General features: G+C 40.1%; 1 protein-coding gene and 1 long non-coding RNA gene across 2 annotated transcripts in view; one reads left to right on the top strand and one right to left on the bottom strand.

The window, feature by feature from the left end:
• Window positions 1-1,274: 1,274 nt before the first annotated feature.
• On the bottom strand, window positions 1,275-1,651 carry LOC125101874 (calcineurin B homologous protein 3-like). The gene has a single exon (XM_047732403.1). It carries the CDS (start codon window positions 1,649-1,651, stop codon window positions 1,349-1,351), a length of 303 nt encoding a protein of 100 aa, XP_047588359.1. The 3' UTR covers window positions 1,275-1,348.
• A 6,748-nt stretch (window positions 1,652-8,399) lies between these two features.
• The window catches only part of LOC125103298 (uncharacterized), a 32,282-nt gene continuing 21,200 nt past the window's right edge, over window positions 8,400-19,481 (top strand). The window contains exon 1 of the long non-coding RNA XR_007128345.1: window positions 8,400-8,453. This is a non-coding gene — a long non-coding RNA (uncharacterized LOC125103298). The remainder of the gene's footprint in view (window positions 8,454-19,481) is intronic.

Genomic DNA, 19,481 nt, shown 5'->3' with positions numbered 1-19,481 from the left:
ACCCATACCTTTGATTTGCTACTTACTATATTTGGTTTGGAATCTGTCACTTTGCCTTTTATTACAGTTAATCTATAGATGAGCCTTGCTCGGGAGCCCATAAGCCTTTTGAGGGTAGAGATCTTGTTTTGTATTCAGCCTCAGTTCTCTAAAACCCTTTGGCATGTTGCAAGATAATAATAAGTAGTCAGTAAATGCCCATTGAAACCAATTCAATTCAGTTTATATTTTACAGTCCCATGAATTTGGATTTATACTTATCTTTATTATTTAAAATGTCCTAGACTCTGCAGGGGGAACATATGCCCTCCAAACTTTAGAAGCTTATTTACAACTGTCTTTCAAATATTTGGGGGATCTATACTTGAACAATAAAATTGTCTATAATCAAAAGTTGTAACTCAAGTACAATAGAAAGAAGAGAATATATATGCTTAGTTGTTACACGGTAACAGAGGAACTGCAAATACATGGGCTCTAGTTTTCTCTTTCACCACCTTAGTCTGTGCTTCAGGTCTAATTTAGTTTTGTCTTAGGTCTTGGATTTTGTCACAATATTGATTTTTTTTTCATCGTCTTCTTGAGAGATTCTAAATTTCCAACCCAGTGATTTTCTTAACATGACTGGTTCTTTTCTCAATTTCTTCACCATGAGTTTACCAACTAACATCTAATGCACTGCTTAATATGGGCCCTTACTACTTTCCTAGAAATCTAAAGAGAAAATAAATGTGAGGAGACTACTTCTGGGTCCAGGTAGGACTTATTCTTCAGGATCTGAACTCTCTGAGAGAAAAGCTTTCAAATTTTAGTACAGTAAAGATCAACTAACTGGACAAGTTAACTTAAATGCAGTTTCCCAGACCACGCTTCTAGAAAGTCTGATTCAGTAGACTAGGGTTGGGCCTGGAAACCTGCATTTCTAATTAATACTTCAGGGGACTTCAGATCATACTGTTCTAGACCTATGGTTGTCTACTTCTGCCTCTCCTTCCTTCCCTCCAACTCACGGCCCTTGCATCATTTCTTTCTTTCTTTCTTTCTTTTTTTTTTTAAAGTAAACTAGTGCATATATCTACCTATCTGAGCAAGCAAATATCCATGGGAAAAATTCCCCCCAACAAGGAATTATTGGGTCAAAGGCAATGTGTGCTTTTAATTTAGTCATATTGCCAAATTGCCCTTCCAAAACGTTGGACCAACTTATAGTCCCATCAACAGAGTAGAAGAGAGCCAGTTTTCTCTAAATTCTTAGTAGAACTGTTTTGTCAAACTTTTAGGAGCCGGGCAGCCTCGGGCCCCACGGGAGGCTGTGGGCACAGCGTGGCCTCTGCGGGGGGCAGGCGGGTCAATGGCAGAGGGCGATGGTTTCCATGTTAAGGAAGCGCACGTGCATCTTGGTCTCGATGTCTATCCCCTGCCAGATCTTCAGGAAGTCGTCGAAGGTGATCCCCTCATACACCTGGTCAGGCTCCATCTGCCCCACGCACACGCTGGCTGCCTCCATCATGGCCCCGTCAGCGATGGAGCGGGCCGACTCCTTCTCGATGTGTGGGTTCCCGGAGAGCAGCTCCTCCACCACATTTCGATACTCTTCCAGGGTGATGCGGCCGTCGCTGTCTGAGTCATACATGTGGAACAGAAATTTCATAGTTTAAAAATAGTACTCCATTTTAATTTCTTAAATTTGGGGTGAAATTGAGTATCTCTTGACTTGATCATTGCTCCTATTGATTTCTGAAGGATATAGTCAATTAAAATCAGATAGGATTTTAAACAATTGTTAGCTCTGCATAACATTAATATGGAATTCCATAAATATACTGTGCTTGAAATTGTTTAAGTTAGACTTAAAGTATACTCTTAGGGGAATACTTTACTCTTAAGTTGATAGAGGAATATTAAGATGGACCTAATGTTTCTTTCTTATTTGATATTTCTGCCCATTGAATAGCTTTCTGGCATATTATTCCTCTTTTGAATTAGAGACAAAGGTAAATGGGTTGATTTCTAGGGAGAATTACTTATTCTTTGCATGAAATATAATGTGAAACAAGGAGGCAACTTCCTTTCCTCTTTGCTTCAGGATGCTCAAATCTTGCTGTCCCTTCTATTCCACTGAAACATTTCCTTCTGTAAAGCTCTGCCCTATTTTAACTGTAGAAAGTAACAGAACCTTTATAAGCACTGAACTGTCTGCAGCTTTGGTGCATCATTTAGAAAGCAAGAATCATTTCTGGCCGATTACTGACTGGCACAACACAGCAGGGGAACAAAGCTGAAAGGAGAAACCACTAGAAATTTGTTTTCTTTTACTCGAGTTTCCTGTCAAACGCATAAAACCAGGACTTAAAAATGAACCAGATGTGGTTCAAATGAACTTTCAAGATTAAAGTCAAAACACGAGTTTTTAACTTCCAAATGATCAGTCTGTATTGCTCCTCACAGGATTATTAGAAACTGCTCTGTACTTTTTCTTTGAGGTTATAAAGCTATACACTCTAAAAACTAGTTTTATGACAAATTCAATCTTTTGGAGTATTTTGCATCTTTCATGTACTTGCACTATTTATACGGGAAGCAAAAGACTATTTTTAAAAGGGTAACTGATTACCATCACTTCCTTGTATAAGTTTTTTGTTTTTGTTTTTGTTTTTTTTGCACTGTGAATTTTCACAGTTATTCCAAATGCTTTCCCTTTAACGCACAGTAAATGTAACCCCCCCTCGTTCTGTTGAAGATGACTGAAGATTATCACACGTACCTTGAGTGTGTAATGTAGGATGCCCAGAAACTTGCAATGAAGACTTTCCTGAATTGAACCGCAAGCTCCTTCCTTCCACCTCTAATCTCATAAAGCCCTTATTTATACAATTATTTTAGAAAATAACTCCTTTGTGACACATTTGCCAGGAGTTTTTTTCCCATAAAACTTAAAAGGATTTTAATTTCCAAATCTTTTTTTAAGAACACAAAATCAATGTAATGCAAACCAGAACATCCAATTAATAACAAGAAACCATGTAATTTTGTTGCCTACACTTACTCATTTGTTACAGGCTAGCAAGGTTTCAAATGGTGGAGCTTCTGCTGGTCTTTCAGTTTGTTCAGTCTCTTTATGGCAGGCGTTACCGTGACGGCAGGAGTGGCGTTGGGGGCCCAGGCAACGCTGGCTACTATTTTCATGCAGCAACCACAGCGCCAGAGCCCCACAGCTGGTCTCTTCACTTTGGATTTGCCACTGAAGGAGAAATTGTACTTGGCATGCTGGCTTATTTCAATTTTCCTAGCCATTTTCCGGAAGGACACACCATAATGGGTCCTCTATCTGAGGACAATTCTGACCTTGGTGTGTTTAGCTATGTTGCCACAAAGTAGGACCAAGATTGGGAAGAGCCACATTTGCACCATTAAGTATCTAGTTTGGAGATGTATCTCCTAGGTCCTTAAGATCTGAAATTGCATCTTAGTTGCTCAAGATACGAGTTACTAATTGTTTTCTTAGTTCTTGCCTCCAGTGATATAATGTAATTTCATTATATTAGATCTTTGATCTCACTAGAAACTCTTCAGAGACTACTAAATGGTTTTTTAAGTTCCTGCTATCAATCTTTTTTTTTTCTTTTTCAAGACTATATAATATTTGCCTTCATCTTCTTTGACTCTTCTACTATCAGCCTTTTCATTATATCTCTCCCTTGGCAGCCTCATCCACGTTCATGGCTTTAAATTTTATTGAAGATGACTCCCCAAACCAATACCTCCCGTCTGAACTTGTCCCTGAGTTTTAGCTTCACACATCCTCCTGCCTGTAGGGCAGCCCCACCCAGATGTTTGGCTGGCAATTCAATTCCCAAATGAACTCATCAAATTCCCCTCCCACCCTTGTTCTCCCCCAAGCTCTGGCTTTACTCTTTCTGTTTGGGGCATTACTATCCCTCCAAGCTTTAGGTTCCAAAGCTTGAGTTCAACTTTGACTTTTCCCTTCCTTTTCCCTGTTGCCATAAGCTGTTCAGATGTGCCAAAGAAATCACTATATCCTTCCTCTTCTCCGTGTCTTTCCCAGTGGCTCTCCTTAATCTCTCCTAGGGTAAATTTTCTTAATTTGTCTCTTTACCATCTGCCTCTTCATCTATTTTGTGCTAAGGATTTCCAGCTAGAGCTGTCCTTCTGATTTTGAGAGAAGACAATCTAAAAGAGTTGAACCCCAAATGTGGAGTGAGCTAAGTGTGGGGGATTGGTTAAGCCACTTTATCTCATATACCTTCTTCCCTTATTTATATTGTGGATTTTAATAATTCCCCCAACCTGTAGTTGGTGCAACTGAATGGAAATACGCACATAAAATTTTCATCCCTGGCACATAGTTAACACTCAATAAATGTTAACAGTTATTATCATATCACTTTGCTGCTCCAAACTGTCAATGGTGCCATGTCAACCAAACAGTGCAGCTCTGACCTACCTTTCTAGCTCAGAATCCCACTTATTGACCTTTTAAAACTCTCTTTAGTCCCTTCTGCTGAACTGTGTTCTGTACGCATATTGCTTATTTAAGATGTCTCTTACTTTCTAATTTGTCTTTTAGCATTTATTTCATTTCCCCTATCTTGGTCAACATTTTCTTAGTTACAGATGAACTACGCTCTTCACAGTAAGTTAAGTAAAAAGGAAGGAAATTATTAACTCACACGTGTGGGCTAGCCAGGAACCAGAAAGTGCTCAGGAACCATGGAAGTCACTCTTTCAATCATTCTCTATTTGGGGTTACTGGGGACTTCATTTTCTGCCCCTGCACTTTCACTTTTTCAAGTTCTCCTTATACCCAGGAGCAACACATCTCTCCATTAAGGCCTTGTTATTTCCATCCACTTGCTTCCACACACAGATCGAAGGGTCCTACTTCTCAATTCCAAATTCTGGGGAAAAGAATCAGTTTGGCACTCATTCTAAGCCAGGCGGTCAGTCACAGTAGCAGGACAGGTCATCTCAGACAAACCTGGCTTCCAGGGCCCACTATGTGGGCTGGGCTCTTCTCAGAGAAAGTCCCTTCAGGGTCAGATGCTCCAAAGATATTTAATGTATAAAAAAAAATCAGGTCATTAGAGCACAAGTAGTGTTTTTCATTTTTGTATTTTCTCATCATCACATAGACCCTTTCAAAAAATTGTTATGGAAAGAGCTGAAAACTTCTATTGTAAGGTTCCTAGAAACCATGCTGATATTAAAAGTGAAATTAAACTGATAATTTACTTAATCTGCAGTGAACAATACAGGTTTGATTGAAAGTTACAGGAGCTCACAATGCAATGGAAAATTTCGCCACAAAATGAGGGAAATACTTGAACATGTCTAAACCAGGGACCTTTGAAGAAATGCAAGAAGTCATCTCTACTCATCTTTGGTAAAATTCCATTTTGGGTAAAGTTTTGTGTACTTTGGAGCCCATTAGAAGAAAGATGCTGATAGACTAGAAAGTATCCATACCGAGTCAATGAGGGTGATAAGAACATAGAGTTTGCATCTGTTTCTTAGGTCTGCTGTAATAGAGTCATACTTTAATAGCACAAGCTGCATGGCCTAAAATGACAGAAATTTATTGTCTTATAGTTCGGGAGGCTAGAGTTCCAAAATTAAGATGCTGGCAGCACTGTGTTTACTCTGAACACTGTGGGAGAGAATCCTTCTTTGCCTCTTCCTAGCTTCTGGTGGTGGTGGCTGTAAGTTGTTGACATTGCTTGGATGGCAACCCTGATCTCTACCTCTGCCATCACATGGCATCCCCCCCAAGGGTCTCTGTGGTGGTTTGTTTATGTATCTATGTGTCGCAAGGCATTTCTCTCTCTCTCTCTCTTTTTTTTTTTTTCAGGATACCAGTCCTACTGGAGTAGGGCCCACCCTAATGACTTCATCTTAACTCAATTACATCCACATAAACCTTATTTCCAAGTAATGTCACAGTCACAGTAACAGAGGTCAGGACTTTGACCTAACTTTCTGGAGGACGCAATCCAACCTGTAACAGAGTATGACCTATAAAGATCTCTTAAAAGTTGAAATATATCTTAGGCCAAAAATGAGTCTTGGAGGATGTGATAAATTACAATAAACATTGGGATACTGTGGTGGTCAGAATGATGCCTTCTCACCTATGGATTTCCATGCCCTAAGCCCCAGAACCTGTGAATAGGTCAGGTTATAAGGCCAAGGAGGATTATGGTTGCAGATGGAATTACACCTGCCAATCTGACTTTCAGATAGGTAATTTTCTAGGGGACCTGATGTCATCACAAGTGTCCTTTAAATGTGCAAGAATGAGACAAAAGAGGAGGTCAGAATGATTTGATGTGAGAAGAGCTTGACCAGCCATATCTGGCTTTGAAGATGAAAGGGGGCCACCAGCTAAGGAGTACAGTGGCTTCTCAAAACTAGAAAAGGCCTGAAAAGGGTTTCTGTCCTAGAGCCTCCAGAAGGGATGCAGACCTGTCCAAACCTTGATTTTAGCACAGTAAGACCCATTTAGGACTTCTGACCTCCAGAGCTAGAAGATAACAAATTGGCATTGTTTTAAGTCACCAAGTTTGTGATAACTTTATTATAGCAGGCATAGGAAACTAATACAAGTGCTAGTGTCATAAAAGGAAGATAGTATTTATTTTTTTTTATTTTATTTTTTTTTAAAGATTTTATTTATTTATTTGACAGAGAGAAATCACAAGTAGGCAGAGAGGCAGGCAGAGAGAGAGGAGGAAGCAGGCTCCCTGCTGAGCAGAAAGCCCGATGTGGGGCTCGAACCCAGGACCTGGGATCATGACCTGAGCCGAAGGCAGCGGCTTAACCCACTGAGCCACCCAGGCGCCCCGGAAGATAGTATTTAAACTGGTCAATTTTAATATAATGATGAACAACAACTTGAAACTTTAAAATAGGCATACTTAGGGTAGATGTTAGTAATTTGGCTCAGATAGTGATTTATCAAAATCAATTGCTAATGTGTTACTGCTGGAAGTAGTTAAAAGATACCTTGTTAAATAGGGTTTTAAACATGTAGAGAATGTTCCCACATTTGTTCAGGAGCATATACTTAGAGGAAAAGTAAGACTTTCAGTCATATTATTTGTGCTTTGTTTTCCCTTTACCAGAATAAAAATACTATAATGATGTATATACTCGTTAGAGTGTGTTGAATTCAATTAACATAGCTTGGATCCAGAATTTCAATTTCACTGGCAGTATCAGAAACTTCACCTGTAACCAGCTCCCTCTGGGGAAGATTGCCTTCCCATGTAATCTGATTTCCATAGCTACATGGAATGAGAACCTGGCCCTTTGAAAACAAGGTATTGATCTGTTAAGAATCTACCTTATTCTTATTCATAAAAGCTGTTTTCAGTTGCAAGCATTTAAGTTTCTGAAAATCACCCTGTTCTAAAGGAATACTAACTAAAGCTTGAACGGATGATTGTTACTCTAATTTTGCTTCTAACATTTTATGGGTTACTACATAGCGAAATTGTATTATATTCTGCAAAAATAATATTAACCATAGAGAAGTCAAAAAGTTTCTGGCTCTGATTTTTCTCCAAACTGCAAATTTCAAATGGTCCTTATTACCTTTTGGTTTGTTGGTCCTTTTCAACAAAACACGTCTGATTCTAATTTCTAAATCAAAAGGCGGAAGGCTAGCTCTTTGACAGCTTTTATGGAGAGGTCAGAAGGACTATGGAATGATTTGTGAGCCCAGAGATTTTATGGTTATTTTACAAAATTTCCCGTATCTCGCAGGGGTTTATAGTTAATTGTTTTTTTTTACACAGGTTTTTTTTTTCCTTTTTAAAATATTTTATTTATTTATTTGACAGAGAGAGAGAGACAGTGAGAGAGACACAAGCAGGGGGAATGGGAGAGGGAGAAGCAGGCTCCACACCAAGCAGGGAGCCCAATGCAGGTCTTGATCCCAGGACTCTGGGATCATGACCTGAGCTGAAGGCAGACACTTAACAACTGAGCCACCCAGGTGCCCTATAGTTAATTGTTAAATTTAATTCTGTCCAAAGTGTTTTCTCACTTCCTTTCTTTCCCTTCTTTCTACTATCGAAACATTCCCTGGCAAGTTTCCTTTATAACTTTTGTGTGTGCGTACACGTGTACTGCCATTCCAAATAACACTGAGTTCAAGTTCCTGAGGATAATGTGTAAAAATCATTGCAACAAGTTTCTTTAAATTAAGAAAGAGTGCTTATACACTGTTGCTGCTCTGCCATGTTAATATAAGTGAGAAATTATTCACTGGTAAACACTCAACCATGAAATTCTTCCTGGCAGGTGGGAGAATCCTGCAGGTAGGTTCTAGAACCCAAAGAAGTGCTGACTGAACTATGATGAGTATGATAAAGGACTAGGTACCCATATGAAGGAGGATTATACTATACACAGGAAGCAGGAATTCGCAGGTACTCTGCAAACATGGAAACTGATGTATGAAAAGTTTGAGGTCCTGATGTAACAACACTTGATTTCTATTATCTCCATATTTTCTGTATCTGGAGTTGTCTGGTTTTCTTAACCAGGACCTCTAAGTGCTAGTTACATTCTTTAGATATGTGTACCCATCCACAGCCATGTTTTCAAATTCCCTTAATTTTAACTCTGTATTTCCCTTTCTACTCTCAATATCAATTACTCTCATATTCTAATTGAGGTGCTACAATTTCTTTAAAAATTTGATCTTTAAGCTTTTCTTTTCTTCTCTTTTCTCCTTCCTTCCTTCCTTCCATCCTCCCTCCCTCCCTTCTTTTCTTTCTTTCTCTTTCTTTCTTTCTTTCTTTCTTTCTTTCTTTCTTTCTTTCTTTCTTTCTTTCTTTCTTTCTTGTAGGCTCCACACCCAACATGGGGCTTGAACTCACAACTCTGAGATCAAGAGTCACATGCTGTAAAAGTGAGCCAGCCAAGTGCCCTGGCCCTTTAAGTTTTTAGTTTCCTCATTTTAGTGTCTTGACTTGGGGGCAGGTGGTATAATCAAATAACTCAAAACAATTCATGGTTTCATATGCCTTTTCCTAAGAGAGGAGTTTGGTTTTGCCTTCCTGGAAAGCAAACACTCTATTTCCAACTCTTTTTTTTAGGTGAAGGTTTTCTATGCAAAAATTGCAGAAAATCGAAGTAGCCTTAAAATATCCTGTTGTGCTGTATTACCAGAGGCAGAGCAAATATGAAAGAAAAAGTTTCCAAGTTTTCACATTCGAGCTATGTGAAATAAATAATTTTTTTCCAAATTATATTTCCTTAAATTTTTGTCAATTATTACTGAGAATTGCATTATTTTCTCGGTAAAACAAACCAGGACCTTTTAAAAGGCTTTCAAAGGAGACAATAATAGTGAGGATGAATTCAAACTCAATTTACTAAGGGCTATGTTAGGTCCTTGGGGTTTTTGGTTGATGATAAACCTATGTATATTACTTGTGAAATGCCTATTGATTTCAGCCATATGATGAAAATCATTGCTTAGTGGAAAAACAATAGCTGTGCAATGATTAAATGAAAAACAATATAATATTTATTTTAAAAAAGATTAATAGGAATATAACGAATGTAATAAGTTCCTCTTATAACGTAGTTGACTAGTGGTAATAAGAATGTAGAAAATATTGGGAGAAGAATGTAATGTTAAGCACTTTTTAATAAAAAGCCTTTATAACATATATCTTCAGCACCTTAATTTACTTTCCTACAGCTCTTTATATACAGATAATTTTCACCCATACAAGCCTTTGCATTATTTACAATTAGCTCACAGTTCATGGTGATAGAGATTTTAGCAAGAAAATATTAACTTCCTCTCCCAAATCTCCCCCGAGATCAATAACTTGCAAATACATTCCTTGTCAGGGATGCAGCACAGTCCCCATTTTTTCACACCCAGATAACAGCTCCTTACACAACTATTCTCTTACTTGATTAGGGGCAAAATGTCACCTTTGCTGAAAGCAACCCACTGCTTTCACAGCAATCAAAGATCAAAATTCCACATTATAGATAGAAATTGCACATGGACTTTTACAGGAAAAAGGTTGTTGATGGCATTAAGTTGTTGCCTGAGCTAAGACTTGGGGGAAAATGAAGGAATCCAGGATAAACTTAATTTTATGATTCATTTAAAAATAATGTTTGAATTTATTACAAAATCCTGATCCCAGAAGTATAATTTTATTTTATTTATTTATTTGTTTGAAAGAGAGACAGAGAGAGCACAAGCAGGGGAAGAGGCAGAGGAAGAAGAAGCAAACTCCCTGCTGAACCGGGAGCCCAAATTGGGGCTCTATCCCAGGACCTGGAGATCATGACCTGAACTGAAGGCAGATGCTTAACCATCTGAGCCACCCAGGTGCCCCCAGAAGTATCATTTTAATAAGTTCTTCAATACTTATTGCAGTACCACTGGCATTAAACCAAATTGCCATAACCTACAACTAGATGATGTTTCAAAATATGAATGGATGCGGTCTCCTTCTATTATTATTTTTTTTAATTCCCTAAGTCTTCCCCAATAACACACTACTGGATGGTAGGCCATCATTGCCCCAGGGACAACTGAACCAGAATGCTGAGGCAGGAACTTCCTTTTTTTGCTTGCTTGCTTGCTTTTTAAGTTCAAATTTCCAGGACCAAGGATAAAGCAGAAAGACTGGAAGGAATACTTGACAAATGAGTTCCACTCTGCCCCAGCCTCCCTTTGTTCCTACCTGAGAGCAATGGAAACAGGACAACAAAATGAAACCAAACTCCCATATGAACCTCATCCTGCACTGGGAGAGGAAGACAACCCTGGAAAGTAAACAGTAGTCAGATGTTAGTGACATGTCTGAAAAGAGGTCTGCACCTCTTCAAACAACACTCTGGGTTAAGAGAGGGATGTTAATAGGCTCTCCAGATAAATTTGGGTATCCAAGAGTGGGTGTGTCTGGTGTCCTGCCTTCTTCCAGGTGGCCCTATGAGTCAGATGAGATGCTTTGGATGGCAGAAACAATAAAGAAGCTTTCAGGAAGAAGTCCAATTAATTGCATACAACTTGCTCTCTCCCCTGCTTCCTCTCTCTTTTTAAAAACTGTACACTGTGGGTATGTAATTAATGGACTAGAGCTATTTATAAAGAATATCAATGAATTAGTCAAATATTTATTGAATGTCATATCTGACCACCTTCAAAAATTTTTGAGAAAATTATGATGCAGTCTACATAACACATGTTTTAAGAGCCAAGGAAAGTTTCATGAAGGAGATAGGTCTTGGGTGGGAAGTGAAGACTTCGGTTTTCAGTAAAAATATAACAAAGCCCAAACACAAAAGCCAGTCAAGGAAGGAATAGGTCTTCAAAAGAATAATATTTTAGGGATTCCTGGGTGGCTCAGTGGGTTAGGCAACTGCCTTGACTCAGGTCATGATCCCAATGTCCGGGGATTGACATGATCCCTGCTCAGTGGGGAGCCGGCTTCTCCCACTGTCTGCTGCTCCCCCTGCTTGTGCTCTGTCTCTTTCTCTGGCAAATAAATAAGTACATAAATAAAATCTTAAAAAAAAAAAAAACCCAAGTAGTTTTTTATTCCTGGAATCCCGTGTAGGTTAAACCCAATCACTGAAGCACAACTGTACAGAAACTGAAAAGAATTGTAAGTGAACAGTAAATGACAACTCATATTTCCCTTCAACATGTCCAATCCAGTAATGGGCAAAGGAGGGCCTTTGTGGAGGCTCAGTTGTGGACACAGATATGCAAGGAGACTAGTTCAGCAGGAAAAAGGGCTAGGGGAAAATTACTGCTCCTTGTTTTTATTTCTGTGGCTAGTCTTCAGGTGGAATTATCAAAAACACCAGAAATTATTCTGAAATGTAAATTTCCTAATAGAATCATCAAACTAGAGACCACATTATGGCTTGTGTGAAGAACTAAGCACCATAGCTTTGGGGATTTTCTCAGATGCCATGTTGTGAAATCATGTGTGTGTGTGTGTATGTGTGTGTGTGTGTGTGTGTCTGTTTGTGTGTGTGCATGTATGTAGTTCAAAACAGGGCCCTTTCCCTTGTACCTACTACATCATTCTCTCCAGGTGCTTTTCTTTTCTTTCTTTTTTTTTTTTTTTAAAGATTTTATTTATTTATTTGACAGATGGAGATCGCAAGTCACAAGTAGACAGAGAGGCAGGCAGAGAGAGAGAGAGGGGTAAGCAGGCTCCCTGCTGAGCAGAGAGCCTGATTCGGGGCTCGATCCCAGGACTCTGAGACCATGAACTGAGCCGAAGGCAGAGGCTTTAACCCACTGAGCCACCCAGGCACCCCTGTCCTGGTGCTTTCACACAAAGCTTAGCTTCTGCATAACTATTCCATAGCTCATTCTGATGAGGTATTATGAAGTTACTGTGGACTGAATGGTGTCCCTTCTCTTCAATGAATGGTTAAGTCCTCACTCCCAATTTCATAATGTTTGGAGATGGGCTTCTGGGGAGGTGATTGGGTTTAGATGAGGTCATCAGGGTGGGGTCCTGGTGGTGGGTTTAGTGCCCCTTAAGGAGAGATGCCAGAGCCTGCTCTTTCTCTCTGCCAAGGGAGGACACGGTGAGAAGGTGTTTGTCTACAAGCCCGGAGAAGGATTCTCACCAGAACTGACCATTCTGGCACCCCGATCTGACTCCCAGCTTCCAGAACTGTGAGAAAATTAATTTCTGTTGTTTAAACCTCATAAAGTATTTTGTTATGGCAGCCTGAACAAACTAAGGCAGAAGAATTGGACTCGCCAGCATGAGGATGCTTTCTGAATGTCAAGTGGTTATTGACTTTCAGTCTACAGGAAAGCATTAGCATGAACATAAACTGCTGCTTCTTACCACTTCCATGTCAGCATGTCTGTGCCAGAGCTGGGTCTAGTCATAAAATGCCACTGGCAAAGACACGCCAATTGTTACTTATTTAAGAGAAGATCACTTAGAGAACAAACGATGCACAAATGACAGAGAAGCCCTTCATGTTATCTCAGGGATTAGGAAGTCTCACGTCTTCCTCTGGTAAGACCATGCTTTTACAATTTGTACAGATTACAAGCTTTCTCTGAGAATCTTATGGAAAAATAATCCTGTGCTGCTGATTATTGGTGCAGACACAGAGCTCAAGATTTTTTGCTTGATGTGTATGTCTAGTTTAATGAGTATAAAACTAAAAAGCACAGTTTACTACTGAAGTTGTGAACTATCTACCAGAGAAAATGCCCGGCTCTGTAGCAATGTCTTCTTAGAAAAATATGGGGTAGAGAACCATCAGGATAATCAGACTGAATGATTAAACAAATCCCAGATTGGTAATGGCTTGCACCGGGTGTGAAGACATGTGCGGGTGTGTGTGGGCGGGTGAACTGCTTGAGCTTTTTAAGCCACTCATAAGCCAGGAACAAGAATTATCAGTCTCGGCTTTGGGTCAAAGTCACATTATCCAGTAAATTATTATGACTATGCTGCATATACACAATCAGGGCTGTTTGCGTGAAAGTGATGCCTAGAAATTATATTTGAAATCTTATAAAGTCAGCGATCCTTCCCTAGGTGCTGGTTCCTTCTATACGAAATTCTAGTGTATTTAGTTTTATTTCTACATGCATTTTGATAATTATGAAAATTTTATTTCCAAAATAAGTGCATAATTATTTTGGGAACAAAAAATGAAAGAGAGAATTGAAAACAAAAAATAAGAAAATGACAAAAGTATTAATGGCAAATGAGGAGAGCAGGATTTTAGAAATCTTGAGTTAGACAAAGATGGAAAAAAAGAAGCCACATTTTCCAACCAGCCTGCTACCTCTGTTAGAACAAAGGACATTGAGATAACTCTAAAGGAGCAGGTGAATTGGGGCCTCCCTTCAGGCCTACATTGGGATTCTGGGACAATGGTGCAAGTCCTGGGTAATAAGAACAGAAAGGCTTTAGCATTTGCAGCAAGAAGCAGCTGCAAAAAAAAAAAAAAAAAAGGATAACTTTTAGGATGTGTACTGTCTCCAAGGAACCGAAACAAGTTTACCAGCATTTCCATGAGACTGCAAGGGAAGGAGATTTGGAAAATTTCTAGAAAGCAGGAAATAGTAAATGAAAATTAATTGTATGGTGCCCATTACTACCTATTTAAAATGTTTTTAGACCCAGCCTCAATGAACCCCAGTCCCTATCAAATGGGTTAAACATGTGGCAAAAGGAAGACTGTATTTGGTAGCTGTTTTTATATCTGTTCAGGTCAATAATTCCATGTCTACAACCCTTGGGGATAGATGTATTTCATAATTTATAGACATTTTTTAAAGGTATTAATTTTTTAAGAAGTATATGTGTATATATGTTTTGCTAAGAAATATTGGGGTGCTAGATTGCTTGATTACAAGTTACTTTCCCCAGCTCTACTAGAGGCTATAGACATAGATATAGATATATAGAGAGAATACAATATTGTTTGGTATCTCTTTTTGGTACAGTTTGGGAAAATAACTCATAATCAAGTGTACAAACATTTCTCAGCAAAACATAAATATTCACACAAAGTAAAATAAAGGTTATAAATGGTTTCCTCAGTTCAGGCCAGGATTTACTGCCAAATGAATCTAAATTGGTTCACGTTTTATTGTCAACTGAATTATGAATAAAATTTCAATTTTAAGAGATTTTTAGATTTCAGATGTAAGGCTGTGGGATTATGAACTTACATGACTTTCTTTTAAAGCCAAAATTCCGTTTTGGAATTATGTATGCCAAGTTATACTTTTTCCATGACAGCTGAGGTCAGAGAATCTGGGTTGGACCAAGTATAGAGTAGATGGGCTGATACGGTGTCCCCCATGGGAGCAGACTATGAAGACATCTCCTCATAGAGACCAGGTGTGCCCAGAACCTTGGAATAATCTGCTTTGTAATGCTGGTCAGAAGGACATGTTCGAATGTTCCACAATTTCAACAAATGACTTTGATGAGGTTGAGGAGTTAGGCAATCTTTTTTTTTTTTTTTTTTTAAAGATCATTTATTTATTTATTTGACAGACAGAGATCACAAATAGGCAGAGAGAGAGAGAGAGAGAGAGAGGAATAAGCAGGCTCCCTGCTGAGCAGAGAGCCTGATGTGGGGCTCAATCCCAGGACTCTGGGACTGAGACCCAAGCCAAAGGCAGAGGATTTAACCCACTGAGCCACCCAAGCGCCCAGGAGATAGGCAATCTCAGACAGGTGCCTTACAGATGGTCAGGAGTCCAGGGTCTTTCAATTCTGGACTACTTAGCTTACTCATCCCAGAATGCCAACTCATTCCATCAAACTCCAGTTTGCCCCCCAAATGGTGAAGAACACATTCTTCTCAGCTTTTATGATGAAGTGTATATTTTATTACTTACCAGCAGCATTCTCTCTCTCTTCATCAACAAGATCCCGATTGTGCTGCTAAAAAAGAAGCTTCATGGACTATTACTAGAAGTCAGACTGAGAACAAGTGTGTCCTTAACTAACTGGGCTTTATGTCTTCAAAAACCACAGCCCAGTCTGTAATTATTTTAACTTGCACCTCCAACAAAGCAAAAGAGACAAATACCAACAACAAACCCTGGTAAACCCAGATGTGTAAAGCAGGAACATTTTGAGGAAAGTGAATAGAGGGAACAAAGCAGAGAAGCAGAAGGCAGGAAATGCAGGGAAAGTAAGGAAAGTAGATAAAAGCCTCCCAGGGCAACTCCATTGGGGATCATAATGGAAAAGAAAGCTAGAAAAGCAGTGTGGGACCCGGTAGGGACTGATATGCATGTGCTAAATTGTCTCCATTACTAATCTTTGTAACTTTTGTTCCAAGCATGGGGGGATGATGATGATAATTTTGCATAGAACTTTTTTTTTTTTTATGTGCCAGGTATTGTCTAAGTGCATTATGTGAACTGGCCTTTTTTTTAGAGAGGGAGAGAGAGGGTGGGGGAGGAGCAGCAAGAGTGGAAGAGAGAGAATCTTAAGCAGGCTCCATGCCCAGCGCAGAGGCCAAGGTGGGCTCCATCTCACTATGCTGAGATCATGACCTGAGCTGAAATCAAGTGTCAGACCCTTAACTGACTGAGACACCCAAGTACCCCTGAATTAGCGTATTTACTTCTCACAGCAACCCCATGAAAAGGATTCTAATCTACATCTTATAGATGAAGAGACTAACAAAACGAGCAGTGAAGCAAACTTGCCCAAATTTACCGAGTTAGGAAAGAGTAGAAGTGGGATTTAAGCCCGGACCGCCTTCACTCTGAGTGAATGAGTACACGGATCAAACAAGAGGAAAAATCAAAAGTAATCCCAAGATGGGAGATGAGGTTGGAATGGAAGTGAGGTTGTAGGGTGGACAGTGGCGTTGTGGCCTGGCATCTGAACTCCTTTGAGTCAGTTATAGCTTTCAAGTTTTGTTTTGGGATCTCTCCTTTCAGAATCTCAGTCTGTAGCTCTCATGCACTGAGTTCCATCAGGCCCTGAAATGTGGAGGCAGGTGATTCGGGTGATTCCATCCTGGCCAGACCTTCAGTTCCCTTGGCCCTAGTCATCTGGGGATGACCGATCCCAAAGGAGTCCCTAAGACAGTAGGAGTCTTTCTTGAGGAAAAAGGCAGATACTCTAGACTGCTGGGTTAGAACTCAGAGACTGTGAAGTCCAGAGCTGCTACAGCCAGCTGCTACCACGTGGAGCTGGTGACTAATGCCCGCACAGTGGAAGAGAGAATCTGGAGGGAAGAAGGAGGGATGCTGAGCTCCAAAGACAGGTTTTGAGCCCTGAAGCCAGTCCAACTATCCCTCTTAATGAAAGCTTCAGTTATATGAGCCAATAGATTCCCTTCTAAAATGAGCTCCATTTGTATTAGTTTTCTGATGACTTCAAAATATATATACTAGCAAAAATAGAATAAGAATTTGGAAGAGAAATGTTTGGTTTGAACAAGTTGTGCATGAGGTTGTTAGAACAGTAACTGGAGATGTTCCACAGACATTTGGAAATATAAACGAAAATGCAAATATGTGGAGATGTCTGCTCAGAGAATCTCCCTTTAAAAGTTAAAGTTGGTGGGAGGAGGAGTCAAGATGGCGGAGAAGTAGCAGGCTGAGACTACTTCGGGTAGCGGGAGATCAGCTAAATAGCTTATCTAAAGATTGCAAACACCTACAAATCCAACGGGAGATTGAAGAGAAGAAGAACAGCAATTCTAGAAACAGAAAATCAACCACTGTCTGAAAGGTAGGACTGGCGGAGAAGTGAATCCAAAGCGACGGGAAGATAGACCGCGGGGGGAGGGGCCGGCTCCCGGCGAGCGGCGGAGCAACAGAGCACAAAATCAGGACTTTTAAAAGCCTGTTCCGCTGAGGGACATCGCTCCAGAGGCTTAACTGGGGTGAAGCCCGGACGGGGTCAGCGCGGCCTCAGGTCCCGCAGGGTCGCAGAAGGATCGGGGGTGTCTGAGTGTTGCAGAGCTTACCGGTATTAGAACGGGGAAGCCGGCTACAGAGACAGAGCCGAGGAGTGACTCTCAGCTCGGGGTTGCCTTGAACCGGTCGCAGGCTCGGTCAGCTCGGAGCGCGGCCAGAGGCCAGGGTGACGGGAGTCATTGGGCGCTGTTCTCTGAGGGCGCACTGAGGAGTGGGGCCCCGGGCTCTCGGCTCCTCTGGGCCGGAGACCGGGAGGCCGCCATCTTCATTCCCATCCTCCGGACTCTACGGAAAGCGCTCAGGGAACAAAAGCTCCCGAAAGCAAACCCGAGTGGATTACTCAGCGCGGCCCCGGGTAAGGGGGGTGCAACTCCGCCTGGGGCAAAGACGCTTGAGAATCACTACAACAGGCCCCTCCCCCAGAAGATCAACGGGAAACCCAGCCAGGACCAAGTTCACCTACCAAGGAGTGCAGTTTCAATACCAAGGAGAGCGGCAGAATTCCAGAGGAGAAGAAAGCAAAGCACGGAACTCATGGCTTTCTCCCCATGATTTTTTAGCCTTGCAGTTATTATAATTTTTTTTTTCTTTTTCAAATTTTTTTTCTTTTTCTCTTCTTCTGCTAATTTTTTTTAACTTTTACCGTTTTCTTTTTTAACGTTTTTTAAATAGTTTATCTAATATATATATATATATTTTCCTCTTTTTATATTTTTCTTTATCGGCTTTCTTTTTTAATAGTTTCTTTTTTTTTTCTTTTTTCTTTCTGAACCCCTTTTTATCCCCTTTCTCCCCCCTCACGATTTGGGATCTCTTCTGATTTGGCTAAAGCACATTTTCCTGGGGTTGTTGCCACCCTTTTAGTATTTTACTTGCTCCTTCATATACTCTTATCTGGACAAAATGACAAGGTGGAAAAATTCACAACAAAAAAAAGACAAGAAGCAGTACCAAAGGCTAGGGACCTAATCAATACAGACATTGGTAATATGTCAGATATAGAGTTCAGAATGACGATTCTCAAGGTTCTAGCCGGGCTTGAAAAAGGCATGGAAGATATTAAAGCAACCCTCTCGGGAGATATAAAAGCCCTTTCTGGAGAAATAAAAGAACTAAAATCTAACCAAGTTGAAATCAAAAAAGCTATTAATGAGATGCAATAAAAAATGGAGGCTCTCACTGCTAGGATAAATGAGGCAGAAGAAAGAATTAGCGATATAGAAGACCAAATGACAGAGAATAAAGAAGCTGAGCAAAAGAGGGACAAACAGCTATTGGACCACGAGGGGAGAATTTGAGAGATAAGTGACACCATAAGACGAAACAACATTAGAATAATTGGGATTCCAGAAGAAGAGGAAACAGAGAGGGGAGCAGAAGGTATGTTGGAGAGAATTATTGGAGAGAATTTCCCCAATATGGCAAAGGGAACAAGCATCAAAATCCAGGAGGTTCAGAGAACCCCCCTCAAAATCAATAAGAATAGGTCCACACCCCGTCACCTAATAGTAAAATTGACAAGTCTTAGTGACAAAGAAAAGATCCTGAAAGCAGCCCGGGAAAAGAAGTCTGTAACGTACAATGGTAAAAATATTAGATTGGCAGCAGACTTATCCACAGAGACCTGGCAGGCCAGAAAGAGCTGGCATAATATATTCAGAGTACTAAATGAGAAAAACATGCAGCCAAGAATACTATATCCAGCTAGGCTATCATTGAAAGTAGAAGGAGAGATTAAAAGCTTCCAGGACAAACAAAAACTGAAAGAATTTGCAAATACCAAACCAGTTCTACAGGAAATATTGAAAGGGGTCCTCTAAGCAAAGAGAGACCCTAAAAGTAGGAGATCAGAAAGAAACAGAGACAATATACAATAACAGTCACCTTACAGGCAATACAATGGCACTAAATTCATATCTCTCAATAGTTACCCTGAATGTTAATGGGCTAAATGCCCAAATCAAAAGACACCGGGTATCAGAATGGATAAAAAACCAAAACCCATCTATATGTTGCCTACAAG

Source organism: Lutra lutra, chromosome 6 (assembly GCF_902655055.1).
Source record: "Lutra lutra chromosome 6, mLutLut1.2, whole genome shotgun sequence".
In the NCBI taxonomy this organism is placed as follows: domain Eukaryota; kingdom Metazoa; phylum Chordata; class Mammalia; order Carnivora; family Mustelidae; genus Lutra; species Lutra lutra.
Note: the sequence above shows the minus strand (reverse complement) of the source record. Positions and strands in the feature narration are given on the sequence as shown.